The sequence below is a fragment of the Acanthaster planci genome, linkage group LG02 (genome assembly GCF_054643075.1).
Source record: "Acanthaster planci isolate LZ-2023a linkage group LG02, COTS_SCS, whole genome shotgun sequence".
NCBI lineage: Eukaryota > Metazoa > Echinodermata > Asteroidea > Valvatida > Acanthasteridae > Acanthaster > Acanthaster planci.
Window position 1 is genome coordinate 19642644 of NC_141778.1, and position 21280 is coordinate 19663923.

Genomic DNA, 21280 nt, shown 5'->3' on the forward strand with positions numbered 1-21280 from the left:
GAATTACCGGAAACCAGGGATCACAACAAGGGCACCACGGTCGAGTCCCCAGAGGCGTACGCGCACCAATCCCGTGCACCAGTCGCAAGAAGCTGGTTTATTGCTTTGGAATTACGGATGTTGAAATTCGTCAACATAGTCGTTGCTTAGCGCAGACCTGAACTTTTTTTCTGAAAGTGAAAGGCACCCGGACGTTGGTAGAGATTTTCCAGCGCTTCAGTCGAACAAAACAGTGGTAAGTATTGCGTGTTAAAGCTTTTGATCCACTTCACAGCTTTTACTTAACAACAGAGGAAAGTGCGTTAGCTTTATTGGTCCAATGAAGACCCACAATCCCTATTTTCAAAACTACTCTGAACAATAAGTTTGTTCCTTTTCCCTGTTCAACAAGTATATTAACAGATGGACGGGCTCTGTCATTGGTATAAGCATTGTAAGTTTGGAGAGCAACTGGCATAATAAAGGACAGGTTTCATGTGTCCAAGACCAAAGGAGCAATCAAATGAACTGGTTTACAGAGAGAAAAAATGACTTACTACCTCTTTTTTCATGTTGCAAAGTATCAAAATTTAACTTGGAAGGACCTGATGTTCTGCACATTGTTGTCAAATGCGGTGAAAAAAAATTTACGAGGAATAATATCCAATTGTTTAATCTTTGTAAAATGAAAAGACACTTCTTGTACGTTGTAACCAAAATCCTTTCACTGGTAAACAAACCATGACCAATGGTGATGTTACTGGTGTCTTTGTTTGCTTGCTTGTGTGCTTGTTGCGGTGGGGGTATTAGGAGCTCATTATCACCTGCTCACCTGTAGACCAGCTACTGGTGTCCGGGAAACAGAATTTAGACTTACGTGTTGCAAGAACATGCATGGAGAAGAACTAGAACAAAACATGTATGATCACAGATCACTGTTTACAGATATTTTACTGTCTTCACATGAGTATCATGTTCGCTCCTTTCGGCACTGTCTATGTAAGCGAAACATTAGAGTGTATAGTCCTCAGTGATTGAAACCTGGGTAAGTTAGTGATAGGTCGTCAGATGTCATTTTTGAGGGGGTTTTTTTTGGTCTGAAAGCCGGCTGAGGTTTTTTTTTTTTAGTTCTGTCCAACAAAACTGCAAAACCAGAGCGCGGATGCTGGTGCAATTTGCAGAGTGCTTCTGGTCACTTACCCCTGTCTCCTCCCCCCCAAAAAACCGGTGGGCACTACACTCCACCCACCCCATACCCTGTACTTTACAGTGAACTTTTTTCGGTTTTGTCAGGTGAAACCATGACAGCTCTTCTGGCTGTCATCTTGACTTGGCTGCTGCTGGCCCCCGGGCCATCTGAGCAACAGCCGCAGGGTGACCCCTCCATCTTAGACTCTGCACTGAGACGCGACTACTCGCACGGCAAGTCCGAGCTGGTTTTCCTGCTGGACCGCTCCGGCAGCATCGGGCCTGAAGACTTCGACGTCCAGGTGTTCTTCGTGGAGAGCCTGCTGACGGAGTTTAGCATCGGCCCTGATGCGACCCAGGTGGCGATCGTCAGCTACAGCGAGGACGTGGTGAGTTAGCGTGACGCGTAGGGCATAGAGCTTAATGGACGATTGGCTGGTCAGTCGACTGACCACTCCGTAATCTGCCCTTGTACTCTCTAACTGGTTGCTTGACTAGTTGAGTGGCCGTTTGTCAGTTGGCTGGTTAGCTTGGTGGCTGTCTGACCAGTCATTAGCGGCTAGTTACCTTCTCGACTGACTGACCTAATGTCTAATAGGCGGTTGACGGTGACCATCTACATGTATATTGGACCACTAATCATTGATGATCAGTCCGTCCGTCCGCCTGCCTATTTTTATCACAAGGAAGTCAATTTATACAGAAGAAAAAGTCCGAAATAAACTGCAGACGTTTATTCGGAAAATAACATCTTGGCAAAGCCCATGATGATACTAACAATCAACTCATTAAAATGTTACCATTGATGTTGAAGTCGTTTAAAAAGCTTTTTATATTCGTACGGTTGTGTTCACGAATAATTATGACGTTATATCAGTGAAGTAATTTGTGTGCTCCTAAAACTATTGCTTTGTGCGCTTTCCTTATCCCGTATTATAGACCCGACACATTGATTACATTGCCAGCGAAACGGGCAACAAATGCAACTTCGTCTCGGCCATAAAAGACGTCAGGTACACAGACGGCAGCAGTACAGACACGGCCAAGGCTCTGCAAGAAGCGAGGGACATCTTGGCTCATGGACGGCAGGATGTCAAACGTGTAAGCAGTTTGTTTGTCCAAAAATGTCTTTCTTTCAAATCCGTTTTAAGTCCTTAACAAGGTAAGGGCTCCCAATTATACCAAGTGTGGAAGCAGCATGATCTATATATTGGTCTGTTCCCTGACTAGCTGGTCAATCAATCATCGATCGATTCAGATTCGACAAATACATCGATTGTTGTTTTGATGGGCATTAATCTCGGTTGTCAGTTGATCGATGGGCATTGCGGATCTCCGGAATAATTTTCATCCCAGGTCGGAGGGAATTTACCATTGACCAGCAGTCATTCGATATTGTTGACCAATTGTCACATCTGACATTCTCAATTTGGCAGACAACCTTTTTTCATTTCCCCCGAGAAACACAGCACGATGGTGAAATAATTGATGGTCAATAAAGTGATTGAAACAATCGATAGGTAATGAAAAACTCTGATCCAGTCAAATTGTTATTGAAAAATTTGCTGATTGAAAACATTTTTGAGTACGAGTTGCTCGTTGGCTCATTGCCTTGAACTATTCAACAATTTAGCTCAAAAAAGAAATTTGGACGCCACAATATTACAACTTCAGGAAGTTTTGTGCAAAAAATCAATGTAATTTGAAATTTTTCCCTGAAAAGTCATAAAATCATGCTCGTGAATATGTAAAGTTTTTGGTAAGTCGCAGATACATATTTACAAATATGTAGTTGTATTAGACTATGTATTGAGTACCGAAGTGAATGCATCAAGCGCACAATTAGTACGTAAAAGGCATTAGCGCGAGAACCAACACGTGCGCGTACTTCATTCGTTTGCACTGCACTTTCTGATTCACAGTGACGTCACACTTCGGTACTCTTTACAATAGTAAACCAACTTGAAAATAAGAATAACTGAACACAAAGATCCACTTTGAGGGTTGTAGTGAAACTACTTTATTGTGCAAACATTTAATGCACAGGTTGTCCTCCTATGTAGGTGGTGATCCTGCTGAGTGATGGTATTTCCAACACAGGAGATGACCCGCTGAGAGTGGCCAAGCAACTCAAGGAGGAGGGGGTAGAGATATTTACCATCGGTGTGGGACTCCTTGACCGCTCCAAGCTGCGACAGATGGCCTCCCCGGGCGACCATTTCTTCCTCTACCACAGCTTTGAGGATTTCAAGAACCTGGCCTTGCGAATTCGCGGCGGTCAGTTTCTGTGAAGTTTGAAGGACGGTTTAGTGATTCTTTTCCTGCTAAACACCTTCGCTATTGTGCCCTTTTATTAAAATAACATGTTATTTTCCTTCTATCATTTTCGGTAAGTGTCGTGGATGCACGGCTTAAAAAAATTGCCTGCTAGTATCTGAATACAAACTAGAAGATTATACGGTGAAAATTGTAACTTTCTCTTTATCATTTCGATGTTGACTACTTCCTTGCCAGTAACTCATTTCAAAAGCATTTAATGCTCTGAACAAGTTACAAAGGCTGAAGATATGTGTACTGTTCCTCCCTCAGATCCACACGAAACTATGTACGACACGTCCGTGAACCAGACACTGTGTGACAACATCTGTCACAAGCCGTTCAACGACACGGACTACGGCTGCTGTGATTTCAGCGCCAAGTGTACGTGTTCACTCGTCGGCGGGCGACACGACTGCGTCTGCGGACCGGGCACGTACGGACGCAGCGGCTTCTTGTACGAATGTAAATGTAAGTCAAACGGGGGAGGTGGGAGCAGGGCTTCAAAGTTACCGAGGGATGCCAGTTATGTCAGAGGTAGTTCGTTTTCGTTTTCTGGTACTCGATAGATTTAAAAACGACGGAAAGTGCTTTACAATAATGTCTACTTGAATTGCTCCTTGTTTGTAAAATTTGATGTTTTTATCCAAATATTAAAAGAGGGCGTACTCGACTCGAATAAGCAAATACATGTTAGAGCTCACACCGTCTGTTGAAACGCTTGTACTCGGAAAGACCAACGTGGCCATCAAAGTGCTGGCGTTCAAGCACGTAGGTCCCTGACCCAGTGCCGCGGCAACATCCGCTGGTATTGTTGTTAAACCGGTGATAAGACTGCGGGTGGTGCGTGGGGGATTTTCCCGCTGGCACATACGAGTTCCGGCTTCCGCGAACAAGTTCCTGCGACAAACCGCCCACACACAATCGCAATGGATTATCATGATGTTGAAAGTGATGGAAACTCATGTCATGTCATGCCACATTTTAAATGATTCAAACATCTGGTGATTTTTTTGGGGGTATGCAATTAAAGGTGTCGCTTGATGAAAATATACCGTTAATTTTAGTGGCACGTTTTGGACAAGTTTCTCTTAAACGATGTTGTTGTTAAATGCCATGCCCTCAAACTCTAAGTAATACACTTCCGATGCCTTAGACAAACAATGGATTCGCTTTAGACAGGAAAATGAGACAAATATTGAGGCTTTAAGCGTATTGGGGAGTAAAGTGGTCAAAGTGGAGCTGCGAGTGAACCTTAATTTATTGAAACAATTGGTGGATCTAGAAAGGTGCGCACTCACCCCTATCACCTGTTTTCTGCGATCTGTAATTTTTGTACCGATGCGATACTATTTTTACTTCAATATAACCCCATATTGGAGTGCGTCTATTTTGTAAATGCCAGGCCCCATTCCCTTTATAAATGCCTGGCTCACTGCAAGAGCTGTCACATTAAAGTCAAAAGTAAACTAATAAAACACAACACCTGAGTAATTCCACAATATATTTTCATGTGGTGTTGACTATCAGTTGTTTATATCAGCTTTTAAGATGATTTCATCAAAACCACATGCGTTGGTTTTCTCCTGTCTAATATAGTGTGTCCGCGCGGCACTTACAAGTCAACCTACGAACCCACAGATGGGTGCACCCCGTGCCCGCCCGACTCGACGACGACTTATCCCGGCAGCCAAACCGTGGCGGCGTGCGAGTGCAAAGAAGGCTACGAGGGAAATCCGCAGAGTGGAGAGCCGTGCCGGAGTAAGGAGAATTGCTTAAGTTTGTCCTTTTGTTTAGTGGTGAAGTGGTCCTTAGAGGAAGACAAAGAACTGGCAAAATGACACAAGCGGGGGATGGGCCTCTGAGGTACCATCCACCCCGACGCCACTCTCATCCAAGTCTCCATAGATGCACCCAAAAACTGTTTTTAGCAATTGAACACAAGCACCACAAGGCACCACGACGTCCCATGTGCCAGTTAGGTATTCGAGCAGTGCATGCCAAAATCTGAAGTACGTCCAAGGAGGGCGCGCGTTGATACTATGTCAAAGCAACGCTGCCATGAGCCAACTCAAGCAAGTACTTGGTTCCCCAAAGACCTTGCCTTTATGAAATACCAAAATGGCTCACATTTATACATCCACGCTCGGTGGCTAAGTACACAATACACCCATAAAAATCCAAACCTTTTATCATTCAGCAAACAGATAATAAGAAATTGTTCTGGAAAGAGTTTAAACGTTAATTTAAACAAAATGTTTGCATAATTGTCAAGGACTCTTCTTTTTTTGTCACTGTCGTTTCATGCTATTTTCTACAGTTGTTTCTTGCCCGCCTTTAACGTCGCTTAGAAATGGGAGGATTTTGCCGGCTCCCTGCGACAACAAGTACCAGTCAGTGTGCTCCTTCGAGTGCGACGTCGGTTACGAGCTACAAGACCCGGCGTCCGCCAAGCGCCGATGTCAGGCCGACGGTCATTGGACGGAAACAGTAGCACAGTGCCGAAGTAAGACCTTGACATGCCCGGCTATTTCGTTTATTATAATGAAGCAATGAAGCACAAAATCATTCACGGATCGCGTCCTGGCGAGTTGTTTGCTGCCGTTTTGTTGGTATTTTGCTGGTATTATGCCACTGCAAACAGTCAAAGCCGTATTCGGCAAAACCACTTTCAGGAACGGTCGTAAGTTTCAGCCACAGCAAAATGTCTTCGAAGCATACTCTTTAACATCTTTGAAGAACGACTGTGCAGAGAAAAAGTTCACCGATACATTTTCATAACGGACTTAATTGGCCTATCACAACCTGTCATTGAATTCTTAAGATTTGACTGCTTGGTGTCACCACTGATTTAACGTGGGCACATTTTTGTCTACGTCTTAACCCGACAGAGGTTCAGTGTCCCGCGCTGATACCACCCCCAAATGGCCTGATCGTTCAGTGTCGGAATCAGGAGGCTGGTAAGCGTAACGTCTACGACACAACTTGCAGGTTAGTATAGGGTCAACAACTGACCCAATCATGTATTTATTTCCACGTATTTATTGAATCTTTATTTTACGAGGTAGACCCATTAGTTATCTAAGAGTTTTTCTTCCTGTGGGCTCTGGGATAGAAATTGAAATAAAGAACAAGACTGTTCTACAAACACAGTTTGTGAACAATTAGGCTAAAAAGAGCAAAACGCGTACATTGAGACTAAAAGTTTAATCTTGCTTCACTATTGCCGTCTGAAATTGGCCTGTATCTTTGTTAAGATACAGGCGTGTTAATTGGAACCGGTCTATGGACATGGTAGGGAACGAATGTAACTGGTTCATATAGCGTTAAATATTCCGAATTAATCAGCCTTATCCACAAGTCAGCAATATCAGATTGAAAGCGAGGGTAACATTTTATTTTTGGGAACCACAGAATATAACAAATGAAATTAAAGATTGTTGCAAATAAATGTCATTTATAGTGAGAAATAACTGAAAAATTGTGATAAATTATATCTGAATGATTAAAGCCAAATTATGAAAAGTGAAAGTGAAGATTAGATCCAGAACTAGTTTTAGTATTAATAAGATTACGTTGAATAAGAAAGGTTCTGAGAACAAGATCGAAAATGGCGTCCCTGCGAATAAGGTCTGTCATTTATGGATACATGCGCACGTACTGTAGTATAGCATGCCGACAACGGAATCAACCCTGACAAAACGTAGCGAATCTGTCCTGTTTTTATTAAGAGGAGATCCGTACTGTGGAAAGTGGTCCCCGAAAATCCGTGAGTGAGCGGGTCTCGAGGAGAGGGTCATGTTGTAGAAACTAAATGAAAGACAATAGTTTGCGCTGTCGGATATATTAGTTTAATGTTTAACGAGAATCTGACGAATATTTACAACGATGTAAATTATTTTTGTAAAATGGCTCTCGTATGTTTAATTATATAGTTTTCGTTGTAATGATGGGTTCAACCCAGTTGGAAATCGGGAACGGACATGCACGGCCTCAGGAGAGTGGTCTGGAAACTTCTCATGCACACGTACGTACGCCACTTTGTAAAACCTCTGGCCTCATCCGTTAGCCAGACTTTGAAGCCTTTGTGTCAAGATAATGCTACGCTCACATGCAGTTTGTGAGCGCGCGTTAATGGTCTCTAGGAATAGCAGGGCAACATTAGCGTTGTCTACTGCTATCGGAGGCCTAGGAAGGGTGTACACCAAATGTAAAGCGTAAAGGGGAATACCCACACCCATATCTTGAACGGAAGCTCAACTCTCTGCTTGAGCAGCAGAGAATTCCCACGCCTGTCATGTGCCAGCAGGTTTAGGCGTTCATCCAACGTATAATGCACACCGTAATCAAGGATACGGAAGACTTTATCATACAGAGAGCCAACAAAAGGTTGCTACGGAGAGGCCATATGCGAAGTACGGGAGCAATATTCTCGAACACAACACAAGATTTGTTACAATTTAGCTAACGTCGGTTGCTCCTCAGAAACAAGTCTTCCCAAGAATAGAGTCGATTGTACTCCATGTAAGCTAAAGCTAAACAATTCTCCCTTTGATAGCTGTGGGTTTCTACTGATGACAGAGTTTCACCCCATTTTTTAGCCATCACTTGTCCAGCGTTTCCCCCCCTGCGCCACGGCTCAACTCAACCCTCGAAATGCTCCACAAGGCGACCCGTTAATTTCATCTGCCTCTTCAAGTGCAAAGATGGATTTAAACTGCGTGGTCCCTCGTTCAAGACGTGCGAGGCCGGTGGCAGTTGGTCACGCGCTGGGGAAGAGGTTGCCTGTGTGGGTAAGTTGAGTCTCAACCTCGTCCGTTGAGTTTGTCTCACTCATAATGTTTTTCTCTCGGTTTCTTTTTTTTTTTCAATTTAGGCCTTGTATTATAGCAGAGGTTCAAGGGTCGGCAGATTTCAATTCGTGAAATTGACCAATCCAATTACAGGGTTGACAGATTCATCACGCCATGGCGCATTCAGTATAATACCAGATGTTGGTGGGTGGCTTCCCGTCAACGATTCTTAATTAATGGGGGACACGTCATTTACCATCAGATTAAATGTATTTGGCAATATTGATTCCCTCCTATAGTTTCTGTAGTTTGGATTGCCTAGTATAATCAAGGATGATATGTATTTTATTGAGATCCAGTTTCCTGGTAACAAGATCTTGATTAGTATCAATGTACGCCCAAATCTGGTTGTAAGCTAATTATTAACCTTGTGTACACGTTGCCCAGAATCACAATTCTTACCATATAGTCCTATTTGACGAGTTTTATTTTTATTTATAATGGATTTCAGATGATACCCCACCGGAAATAATCACCTGTCCACGATCCGTGGTTAAAGATGCCGATCCTGGTCTGTCCTCGGCTGAGGTAAGCTGGGATATGCCAACTTTTCAGGACAACCTGGACAGAACAGATGCTCTCACCGTCATGGTCACTCCAGACGGTCTGAAGTCCCCTCATCGCTTTGAAATCGGATCAGTGGTCATCACTTACAACGTGACAGACAGGGCTGGCCTAAGCTCATTATGCTTGCTCAAAGTCGTTATTCGAGGTAAGACAGGACTTGATAGTGCGTGTTGTGTTTGGTTCCCTATAGACGGTTTTTATTAGAGAAGAAAGCACCATTGAAGATAAAGTTCCGTTTATTTATGATAGCAAGACAATCAATCGCACAAAGTAACACGCGTGTGTAACAAGGTGGGTTCGATGCCCAGACTGAATCCCAATTGGCCCTTCCTTGGCCACAACCTCATTTTTAACGCGGTGGCACCATAGTGGGTGTTCACAGCCGGAGACAAAGACGTCAGTTTCGGACATGCCATATCATCAAGGACGATCTCGGTCGACTTTTCTAGAACAATAAACTGTAAAGAATGTCTCAACGCTGAGAGAAGGCTGACGGACAACATAGAAACCTAAAGAAAAAAGGTCTCCATGCATTGCTGCTTTGATCAGAAAATTCAGCGTTTTGGGGGTACATTTCTGTCACTCCGACAGACACAGAGCCACCAACAGTGGACAGCTGCCCAGGGCCAATCATTGACATCACCTCGAGGGAGAAGACCAAAAGTGTGTCATGGGATGAACCTGAATTCGCTGACAACTCCAAACAGGAACTGAATATCGAGAAGGTTAGACTCCTTGCCATCCTGTACGCTCAGGCGTACACTCTGACAAAGTAATATCGATCAATACTGCAAGCATTCGAAGTATCATTATGCAATAAGCCAGATGTAAACTACAGGCTGGTTGACTACGACAGATTTCCTCCATGAATTAGCGGGGAATAAGCTACTGGTGTAAAAGGACTGTATAATTTATAGTACCTCTAAGTTAAAATTGCTTTCTCCTGACTAAAGGGAGGCTCAAATGAGAAAAGTATTTCAGTGATCGCATTTAGAGATAAATTCATGGAATAAATTTGATTTACAAAATGTTTACATGTTGCCTTGCATTTCAGACACACGAGCAAGGGGCCGACTTCACCTGGGGTTCGCACATTGTGACTTACACAGCTAGAGATGGAGCGGGACTGAGCATAGAGTGCCAGTTTACGATTCGTCTTGGACGTAAGTCTGTCGGAAGACCTTTATTATGTATCGCTTTGCAACGCAATCTGGCTTTCTGTTTGACAGTGCTCTGGAAAGGGAACATTCGACAAAAATTCACACGCATAGGCCTACTGAACTTTTAATGGTGAGCTGCGTTCTTACTTGTCATGGACACGAAGAGACAGGTTCTCGTCTTCCAAGTTGTGCCTTGGCAAAATGGTAAAACAGGAGTCCCCTCTGTCTTTTCAAACATCCTCGCAAACAACCACATAACTGACTGTCATCCACTGATAATGAGCATTGGTTTTGTTTCTGTTCAGCCACCAGATGTCCGAATTACCCGGACCCGCGAAACGGCGCCAGGGCCTGTGACGCGTGGCTCTTCGGTCAGTTCTGTCGGATATTCTGCAACGCAGCCTTCGATTTCTCCGAAAAGCCAGCTAATTATTACATTTGCTCTCATGGGAAATGGCGCACAGTACCACCTAGAATGGCCATACCCTGGCCAGACTGTTCAGGTAAGAATCGGTCGTCACAAGACCTTGGGATGGTAACAACATTTGGCCACGGACGCAAACGCAGTATCTAATTGTGTTTCGAAATTTTCCAATTAGGAAAAGCGTAAATGCATGTAAAGCTTTCCTATGGGTTGGTCTTCCAGACAGTGCAATGTTCGAACTAGAAACTCGGAGTGAGCATCAAGTTGGGTCCGTTGTAATGACAATCAATTTCAATCAGATGTTAACTCCTCTGAAATATAAGGTCTGCATAGAAATGCAGTCGGGCAACAGTTCTGGTCCCGGGAGTCAACATCGTCTGACATTTGCATGTGGCATTTATTTTGAAGGTCAAGAATCATCAGGTTTTATATTATCATGCTTAGGGCCTGTTTATTTCGCGCAGATCCGGGTCGAGATCAAGTGATACGACGTTGGTTTACTTGATATCAGAGCAATAAAGTACATCTATGCGCATGAACCACACAGCTGAATTTGATCGGATGTGTCTTGGATAATAGGCCTGTATAGAGTAAAGATTTTAGATACAGTCACATGAAACATGAATGACTCGTCAGAATGTCTCATAAAATTACGACGAACACATCCCTGCTTATAAACGTGATGACGTTCAAACTATTACGGACTTTTCGAGAGCGCCTTTATGGTCATGGGATGCGACACACGAACGCATCATCACACCTGATCATTATTAGCCTACATTGAACATGTTCCAGCTTATAAACGTACTTCATCTTAATCCCATCCAGTGTGTAGTTCTGAAGATATTCGTCAGTGGCAAATACATCATTGATAACAGTAACTAGTGAATAAAAGTACGTGATGACACCATGATGATGTTGTTGTGAGGACACGTTCGTGTTATAAAAATATCCATGCTCAATCCTTGCGTGGGGTAAAGGGACAAGCAAGATTACCAAGGTGACCCTTCGCGGAGTTTATCAAAGATTCTTCCATAGTCTTCCCGACCGTCGTCAGCAGTATGAAGGCAATTACCACCACTGATGGCTAATTTTAAACCAGTGAATACGTCCTTCCCGGGAGGGTCCATTTTCAATTACATAAAAGTAAATATACATGTTTGATGTGCGTCTAGAGAGAGCAGCTGCAGACGGATACAGACGGGGCATGGAATCCCAGTACTATGCAGGGGACTGTAGCGATGAGAAGGCCCAGCGAGCAATCAAGGAAGCGTTTGTGGAGGATTTCAAGAAGAGTGTGATGGGACGAAACGGTGGCTGCGTCTCCGACAACGCCTGCACGTAAGCTAATTGCTACATCTTCATGAAATGTTGACGTGCTGTTTTTAAGGTCCTCGTCCTGAGTCTGAACAAGGCCGATTTGTGTTTCCCCAGGGTCGAGTATGTGACCGTGTATTGTGGGGAGATTGACGAGGACAGGCGGCGCAGAAGACGCCGTCAGACTGCCGGTGACGAGACAGACTTTGGTAGCATCGTCACCTTAGATTTCACAGTGTCGACGAGGATACGATCTGTAGCTGAGGTAAGGTACCCTCCTCAAGAAACAGTATTCTTTTCTTGGGAAAAATTTGTCTGGAACATCGTGCATAAATGTTGCGGTGTCTACTGCTTTCAACATGTTTTAATCACATACACTGGTATTTAGGTTATTTTAAAAACAAAATTTTAATCATCATTTTGAAGTGGATAATAACATCGGTTACCCAGGCCACGGTGATATCATCCCCTTTAGATTTCCCTGTGCCCACTTCCATGATTACTTGGTGTGTACAGAAACGACAATTTTACATTATGAGCGTGCCCACCTCTTTGCTGCATTTAGAACAAAACGCTACTCCGGGCTCAACAGAGAAACGCCGAGCAGACACTGGATGAAATTAGCTGGGACTACGAGCGACTTGCACAGGCCGGACAGCTGCGCCTGTTGGTTGAGAATGAAACCCTGCCCGTCGTAGAGGGCTCCGTCACGATCAACGAGAGTGTTCCACTGTGCCGTCGTGGGTCCGTCGTACTGAATGAAACGGACTGTCGTAAGTATCCAATGAGTTTGCTTGCAAAAATGAAATCCAAAATGACAAGTCTACACCAAACTCGAAACTAGTGCCTGAACTTTAAAAGAATCATATTTGGGAAAAAGACCATATGCTCACATTACCCCAGCGACAGCATTGGAAACCGGTAACTACGTACAAAAAACACACGTTTATATACTTAATTTTTGTGATGAAGCTTACGAATGCTAAGTAGAGAAAGAAAAATGCTCTGTCCATCCCATGAAAATTTGAGGATGTGCTAGAGAGGATGAGGTGTCTCCTTCACTTGCTTTCTTAAATTGTCAATGTCACGCAGTCAGCTGCACCGTGGGTTCGTACTTCGACAGCAAAACAGAGACCTGCAAAGTTTGTGCTGAAGGGACGTACCAGGACGAGGAGGGACAGGATGAATGCAAGCCGTGTCCCTGGGGGACATGGACCGATGGACCACAAGCCAAGGACGTCAACCAGTGCCGTCGTAAGTCGTTTGATGGGTGAATACCGTTCTCTGTCAAACTATTTTCACCTCTTTCTTGCTCAGTCAGGTTTGGAAAAGGACAGAACTTCCAAGTCGCACCGATTGCCAATACCCGAAGAGTCAGTCTTTCCAGATGCATCTGTCGGCCGTTGGGGGGCTTCTTCTCTCCCGTCAGCCCCCAGTTTTTAGGCAACAAGCTGTAGAATCATTCTAACCGTGCCCGTGGGCACTGAACTGAATGCAGAGATCACCCACCTACTTCTATTCTGTAATTCCAGCCGAGTGTAAACCCGGTACGTTCTCACCGACCGGACTGGCCACTTGCCGACCGTGTTCACGGGGTTTCTTCCAGCCTAGTTTCAAGCAGACGGCCTGCCTTCCGTGTAGGGAGGGTACTACAACGTCAGCAACGGGGTCTAGGTCATCGAGGAAATGCCAAGGCAAGTCTACCTTGAAAGTCTCGATATATATTCTTTACAGTTTTTATTCTGTATCATCAATCTGTACCAGAAACGTACAGGATTCAGACTGTAGGTTTTTTGAGCTCCATGTCGGTACCCTTTCGCCTGCAAAGGTGTGGACAGCATTGACTTATACTTTGGCAATGGATAAAATGACTAAGGCGATTTTCTCGCCTAGTTTTCAATTATGAATTCCAACTTAAAAGACTCACCTGTCATTCACAGCCGTCTGTGGCCCAGGAACATTCAGTGCAACTGGACTCCATCCATGTCAACCTTGCCCACTGGGATCGTATCAGCCTGCAGAGCAACAGACTCAATGCATTCCATGTGCGGGTAGCGGAACAACAGCATTTAACGGTTCCACATCTGGAGAGGAATGCATAGGTTAAATATGAAAAAAAAATCATATTCAAATAAGTTTCGGTTGAACTTTTGAATTCAAAATTGCAAATAGAATACGAAACAAATAACGCCACATTTTTTCACTTTCCATTCCATCCTTTAAGCTAAGTAACAATACCAATTTTTCTTCGAAGCAATTAAAAAAGTTAAACACCGAAGGCAAAAAACGGTCAGTGGATGTCCGCTCTTATTTCTTCCGCAGAGATTGACGCCTGTGAATCTTCTCCGTGTCAAAATGGCGCCGTTTGCAATAACGACAGAGGCACATTCAACTGCCTGTGTATGACAGGGTTCACTGGTACTACTTGCGAGATCGATATAGACGAATGCTGGTCCCAACCCTGCCTCTTCAATGGAACTTGCGTCGACAACGGTAATTTTCCTAAAAAACAGTTCTGCTCCGAATCAAAGAATTGCTGGGAACGACCGTACAAAGGAAAATGCCACTGCTACCAGCTAACACTATTCTCTAAGCGAATTTAAAACAGTGTTTCAATTTCCTTTATTTAGTTCTTTTTATCGATTCATGGCAGTTGGAGGCTTTGACTGTCACTGCATGCCTGGATACGAGGGCACCCTCTGCCAGACAGAAATCAACGAATGCTTGTCAGACCCGTGTCAGAATGAGGCCAGATGCCAAGACCAGGTATACGGTAAAACTCTCGCTGAAACAACGGGCAAAGACCACAAGAAAAAAAAGACATACAGGGACTCTTGCCCGTTCCTTGTTGGCACTCCTATATAGACAACCGGACAGCAGTCGCTTTTTAGACCGAATTACTGCAACACGGGAGGCCGTCATGTGTCACTGTTGCGCCATTTTGCAGACAGGGATGTGAAATGGCGTATCCACGTCATACGTCCAGGGGCATATTTTCTCAAAACATCCATCCAATATGTTTCATCTGGAAAGAATGCCCATCCCCCAAGAAGGGTGGTAGTGCCTTCTCTAAAACGCTGTCATGGCGTTTTGAAGTGGTTAAATAATGGCAACAAGTCTCCAGGGAGGAACTTGCCCCTGCTCGGTATCCAGAATACGCCACTAAGGTGTGGCAAAGGAAGAAAAAATGCGTCCTTCCAGTATTAGCTCTTTCCCCCACTGCGTCCACAAGTAATACTTTGCAGCATGCAATCCCTTTTTGGAATCTGTTATTTGCAGGTGAACGGTTTTGAGTGTAACTGCGTGGACGGGTTTTGGGGACCGTTGTGCGAAAACCGACCGGATCCTTGCGCCGGCCAAGCCTGTCTGAACGGAGGATTCTGCATCGAGACGCCTGGTTCTTTCCAGTGCCTCTGTCAGTCTGGGTTCAAGGGACTCCGATGCCAGACGGACGTGAACGAGTGCGACCTTCAACCATGCCAAAATGGCGGAAGGTAGCAATTCGACATCAAACCATCTTCGACAATCTTGCACAACTCCGTGCATAACGATTTCCTGTGGAAGACATTTTTGATACAAGATTTACAACTTGCCTATTGCTTAAAATCTTAATCCTGATTGTAGCCAAGAATGGTGCGGCGTACAACTTGAGTTGAATCTTAACATTCCTCCCATTTTACTCACCAGACAGAAAAACCTGCAGGTACTGAGAGAAATAATCTCCAATGAATTTTATATTGTTTACACTTATGTGCATCACAAAAACTGGATATCCTTCTGCCATGTATAGTTGTGAAAACACACCCGGGAGCTATCAGTGCGCATGTCAGCCTGGGTTTGAGGGGACACATTGTGAGGTGAACATCGATGAGTGCCAAGACCATGCGTGTGCCAATGGTTCCAGCTGCCGTGACGTCATTGCAGGCTACCAATGCCTGTGCCCGCCAGGTGTCACGGGCCAGCTCTGTGAGACGGGTAAGGAGTTTTTGTCAAGAGCATAATTGACAACAAATGTACAAACTTAATGTACATCTTAATGTCACCGAACAATCCATGCTCTAGCTTCCTGCTCCAGGCTCGATGTAACATATATCTTAACAGGTTCTACATATCTGACATGATTCACCTACTACATGTAAGGCTGCATCCGAATCTGTTGTCTAGAGCTAGGTCTGGGTCTTTGCTCCATTGGAAATGTGTGGAGACGTGTAGACAATAGACTTAGCCATAGCTCTGGAAGCCCGTTTCGGACACGGCCTAAATCCACAAACTGTCAATCAATCGATCACCAGAGAAGACCCAACCATGTCTTCGCGTTGTCCCTTTGTAGGCACACGACTTCTCTGCTAGCCTATGTCAGGCTTGCTCGTAAATTTCTTCTCCGTGCAGTTTAGAATCTGTATATTCCATAGGTCACAGTGACATTTGAAGTCATTGATGGACTTGCTTCAGTGGCCCGTTATCTCGCCGTCCTATGGATATACATGTACGGGGTATATTGAAGGAATAATCGTGAACGCGTGGAGAGTCACGAAAAGCTAGGCCCTTGTCTTGTGCCCGATGATGGGCCTGCACCATGTGTCAATCTACATCCACTTAACCTTGGTGCCTTCTTATTTGCGCCAAACCCTGACACCCAGACCTGTACCAGTTCCTGAACTATTTCTCTTTGCTCTGAACAGAAATGTCTCAGGAATTCCTGCTCGATTTCACCAACTCTAGGACGTCAGAATTTTCCCTCCTACGGACCAAAATCTCACCCGATTTTGTGGATTTAATTCTCAGACTAGACACTAGACATCACAGGATGCATCGTGGAAGCGTCACACGCGTCCATGAAAATTCAGTTGGCTGTGCGCGGCTTCCGTAGGTGGACGTTTATGCCTGGATATACATGTACGGGGTATATTGAAGGAATAATCGTGAACGCGTGGAGAGTCACGAAAAGCTAGGCCCTTGTCTTGTGCCCGATGATGGGCCTGCACCATGTGTCAATCTACATCCACTTAACCTTGGTGCCTTCTTATTTGCGCCAAACCCTGACACCCAGACCTGTACCAGTTCCTGAACTATTTCTCTTTGCTCTGAACAGAAATGTCTCAGGAATTCCTGCTCGATTTCACCAACTCTAGGACGTCAGAATTTTCCCTCCTACGGACCAGACATTCCGAGTTCCAAGAAATTACCCTTTCGATGTGGCTTCGCACCACTGATTCGACAAATATGGGAACCCCTATTTCGTACGCCGCCATGAAGCCGGCAGACAAGTGAGTAACGAATAAGACAGTGGCCGATAACACTCTCGTTCGGCGGTCATTATAAAAAATAATCTACGTTAACTAATGTACTTCATAGGGGAAGTATTGATAGGTACTTATGAAACACAACTTAAAAGAGGAACACAAATATCGAGTGAAACGGGATATAAACCCTTATCTCCAGAACTCAAACCCTGTGCTCTAATTATTTCTAATTTATGGCATCAGCAATAATTCTGGGGCATTACTTCCTACAAAGATAATAATAATATTTTTTTTATAGTGCGGCCTCTGGAAGCAGCCCTGGCAGCTTAGTCGACAACACACTGACCGTGACAGATTGCGCCTCGCTCAGGATCTACGTGAACGGAGTGACGATCTTCACAGACGTGGCCATCAACAACGGGCGCTGGACCAGCCTAGTGTTTACCTGGCGCGGTGCAGGTAAGCGACGGATCAAGAGGGGCTGAGACAGTCAGTGGGCCCTTCTAATACCACTTCCCAATTTCTGTATTTGTAGCTGGCGTGCAGCAGCTGCTCTCACCCGATTTCGTGGATTTAATTCTCAGACTAGACACTAGACATCACAGGATGCATCGTGGAAGCGTCACACGCGTCCATGAAAATTCAGTTGGCTGTGCGCGGCTTCCGTAGGTGGACGTTTATGCCTGCACAAAGTCCACTGTGTTTCTTACACGACTGCATTCAGCTGTCCTAAATGAGGATCAACATGCGAGTTATTTTGTCCTCCATTTATTAGACCTGTGCGAAAATTGTAGCCTAAAAAATTGGTTCGTTTGCCCTGACTATGATCTTTGTGAAAGTGGGTCACATAATGCTTTATATTTTCGAGGGGAATTTACTCATTGTCGATTAAAAACACTTCCAAATAACTTGCTGTGAATCCAAATTTATTTATGACTAGAAAAAAAATCATCTCTATATTACAATTTTATCTTTTCCGACATCATAAATCTTCCGGTCTGCTCACAAGATTTTCGGGCTTGTTTTCGGAAATCGAATTTCAATTTGTACCCTTCCTCCAACCCTAGGTGGTGAGTGGCACTTGTACGTGAATGGCACGGAAGCTAACAGCGGGGCTACGCTTCGCACCGAAGCCATACCGGGCCAAGGTGTGTTTGTTCTTGGCCAGGAGCAAGACTCCATCGGGGGAGCCTTCAACACCAGGGAGACTTATCTGGGTGAAATATACAAGTACGATGGGTATTATGATACTATTAAAAAGGGAGTGGTTCTTAAGGGACGGAATTTAAACGAACAGGTGTAGAAGACCCGGCCCTCCCCCAAACCGGATATATGTATCTCTACAACACAGTAAACAACATGTACTTTATTTGCTTTCCTAAAAGTTTCCTTCATGGGTATCCTTAGAAAGCTCTTCAAGATTCTCGTTAACCTCCATGAACTGATTTATTCTGGCGTTAATTCAGGGGCTATGACTCGAAATTCCATGCACTGGTACCAACTGAGGTGGCAACATCTTAACTAATACAGACAGCCACAGGACCTCCTGAAACACATGCTAACAGTCTAACATGGGCGACAGTTGCTAACATTGTTTGAAAGAGTACGTTGAGAAATATTTTGGTTTTTACCAAAAATGGGCATAAATGCTTAATGTAGAGCCAAATGGTATTGCTGCCAATACCGAATTTCAGGAAACTTGATTAACAAATGTAGAACCCTTTAGCTTGGGAAAAGCATTGGTTTAAATAGACCAATTGCACCAGCTAAGTCACGTGACTTATTGTGGGTATCACGTGACGTAACTTAGCAGGAGCAATCAGTTAAATGGCATCTTCCTTTTTAGTAAATATAAGGCTAGTTATTGGAGGGAAGGTTGTAGATATTTTTGATTTGACGGCGATGAAGCACATAACAACTGGCAACCGTGAGACTTTTGCCACCTTGAACGGTGCTACCACCTGGTGTGGTACATGGACATGGTTGGTTGAGCAACAAAGCTTTAGTACACATTGACTCAGATTTTGTTTCTGACATGCTAAACTTTGTGTACTTTACATATGATTCGTTTGTTTGGAAATGTTTCTTGAAGGCTGAATATCTGGGACCATGTTCTGCCCGAGGACGCTATCCAAGCCCTAGCCCACAGCTGCCACCGGGAGAGAGGAAACGTGGTTGCATGGCCAGACTTCTTGGCTGGATTGCAAGGAGATTTGCAACCCAAAGGATCACCCATAGATATGGAAGTTGGTATAAATCTCCCATATTCCGTCTTATTAGATTTGGCAAATTAACCTCCGTTTTCAATATTTAATGGGATTGGCGACCCGTTAAGCCCCTAATAAAAAGCTTTGATGACCAAAATAGTGTATGAAAACACGGGTCACATTCCTATCATTATATTTAGAAGTTAAATCGTTCTCCATCCTTAACAGCACTAAGTGCACTGCAAATCCTTCTTCTCAGTGTGACCCCCTAAGAGCTGGTTTTCGGCACTGGTTCCAACAGATTTGCCCCATCATTCACTACAGTGAAGACTTAGCTAATAACCACATTATGTGTCATCATCAAACAGATACCCAGCTGCGAAGAGCACACACCGGATCACCGTTACAACAAATAGGAAGCGGTATGATGGCACCAACAGGTATTACACATGCGGAGACATCATGACCTTATGATTCAAGTTTTATACAATAAAATGACTTACGAAAGGAGAAAGCTCGTATAATTTACCTTATTGTATGAATTAACTTTTTTGCTGGACTAAAACCTGCATGGTTCTGAAACATCCGTTACTTGGTTCGAGAAAGTTACAGCGTTTGTTCTTAAAAGAAAAGAATTTAATCTTTCAATCAAACTTTATATCTGTGTGATGATGCAGGGTTCTTTTTCTCGCGCCAAATCCTTCTCACCCTCTGTGAATTACTAGCTGTTAAAACTTAAGCAAGTGAACTAGGGTGCGAGTATAGACATATTCAGACCTTCACCCTGCTGTGCGGGACAAGTTTTATAACAGGATACAAAATATTCCCTTTGAACCGAAAAACCGCATAAACACAGGCTTAAATATTTCCCCGTATGATGGAAAATAAGCAAAATAATACAGGTCATTTGGTTTATGACTGGAGTAATCTTAACTGTCAGAATCTCTCGTACAAATGTTTGAAAGTTCGTTACTTTCATGGGCTTCGCCACTAAAACTAAAGTTCATTCCAGGGAACAGTGCAAACCGACAAAGCGTCAACGATGAAAGGGGGCAACTCCTGTTTTGGGGGATTTTGTTGTTTGTTTTCACGCAAAACTTGTGATTTTCACTTCGTTATCACTCTGCTTTCTCGGTCCTTTTTCCTTTCCCTATTTTCTTGTTTGTGTGATTTCCATTGACCACCTGAAAAATGCCCTCTTGCCCCTCGCGACCTCCATGATTATTCCAATGACAGAGTCACCGTTTCTGGGTCAGTAAGTTCATGCAAGAGTGAAATACCTTTCAGGAAAATTGGAAGTGGATGTCTACTTTGGAAATATCCAGTGTACTGAGTAACGAGAGATTAAATCATCAGTAAATCGAAATATTTGCTAGCAACCTTGTATTTAGTTGGTAACTTTAAAGGTAATGGCTATAAAACGAAATGCTTGCAACATGTTAACGATTTTGAAAAAAAAATGATGTCAAACTTATAGGAAGTATATACAAACAATTAAATGTCTTACCAAAGGTGGGTGAAGAGTCGGAACATGAAACAGGGTGATGTGATGTTCATAGGTTATCTGCTCTCTGGACGTCTCGCAGTTTGTTCCCCCATAATGGAATCTCGTTGCGGCAAACTGTTCCCGATGGCATAACAGAAGTTTTGTTACTTCCACACTACGTGACAAGGAAAAGAACGAGTATGTGTTAAATGATATACAGGGCATTTTACCGAACGCAAAGTTTCAAAGATTCTGCTGTTTCGTGAGGAAAAACCGTATTAAAATCAGTTGTAAAAGTTGCCTGTGCTTATATTCTGTAAGAAGTTCAAACGTGCCGATAATAATGATTAAAATGAAGCAATTATCAATTTATTGAATTTTGTCGAACTTTTTTGTTCTTTATTAATCCTCCCTCCCAGTCGTCAATGAGATGTCCCACTACAGATATAAATCTTATTCCCTCTGCATGAGTTGCTCAAAGCCCTAGTTGGTAGAACAAAAAGGTACAAAGCTATCTACAGTACAAAGCCTGCAAGCCGC

At 43.8% G+C, this 21280-nt stretch overlaps 1 protein-coding gene across 4 annotated transcripts; it reads left to right on the forward strand.

Moving 5' to 3' along the window:
• Positions 1 to 102: 102 nt before the first annotated feature.
• LOC110979781 (sushi, von Willebrand factor type A, EGF and pentraxin domain-containing protein 1-like) lies at positions 103 to 21112 on the forward strand. 4 transcript variants are annotated; one of them, XM_087133771.1, is made up of 29 exons: positions 103 to 235; positions 1273 to 1556; positions 2107 to 2268; positions 3231 to 3444; positions 3757 to 3954; positions 5083 to 5244; positions 5804 to 5989; positions 6375 to 6474; positions 7419 to 7510; positions 8085 to 8276; positions 8788 to 9048; positions 9495 to 9628; positions 9958 to 10066; positions 10369 to 10566; positions 11663 to 11828; positions 11922 to 12069; positions 12370 to 12577; positions 12897 to 13058; positions 13337 to 13498; positions 13745 to 13906; positions 14127 to 14297; positions 14458 to 14570; positions 15084 to 15298; positions 15595 to 15779; positions 16897 to 17071; positions 17346 to 17506; positions 18115 to 18277; positions 19140 to 19293; positions 19623 to 21112. In XM_087133771.1, the coding sequence occupies exons 2-29, from the start codon at positions 1281 to 1283 to the stop codon at positions 19668 to 19670; spliced, it is 4677 nt and encodes a 1558-aa protein (XP_086989897.1). In that variant the 5' UTR covers positions 103 to 235; positions 1273 to 1280; the 3' UTR covers positions 19671 to 21112. The 4 variants fall into 4 exon arrangements, with proteins under 4 accessions (XP_086989897.1, XP_086989898.1, XP_086989896.1 ...); XM_087133772.1 differs by lacking the exon at positions 103 to 235 and adding an exon at positions 1006 to 1024; XM_087133770.1 differs by lacking the exon at positions 103 to 235 and having other exon boundaries at positions 17346 to 17500.
• The last annotated feature ends 168 nt before the right edge of the window (positions 21113 to 21280 follow it).

Excerpts from the sequence above, each read along its gene's own strand:
- LOC110979781 (XM_087133771.1), top strand. The coding sequence starts at position 1,281 with ATGACAGCTCTTCTGGCTGTCATCTTGACTTGGCTGCTGCTGGCCCCC. Across the intron at positions 9,629-9,957 it reads AGGAACTGAATATCGAGAAG|ACACACGAGCAAGGGGCCGA; the intron begins GTTAGACTCCTT and ends CTTGCATTTCAG. Across the intron at positions 12,070-12,369 it reads GGATACGATCTGTAGCTGAG|AACAAAACGCTACTCCGGGC; the intron begins GTAAGGTACCCT and ends TGCTGCATTTAG.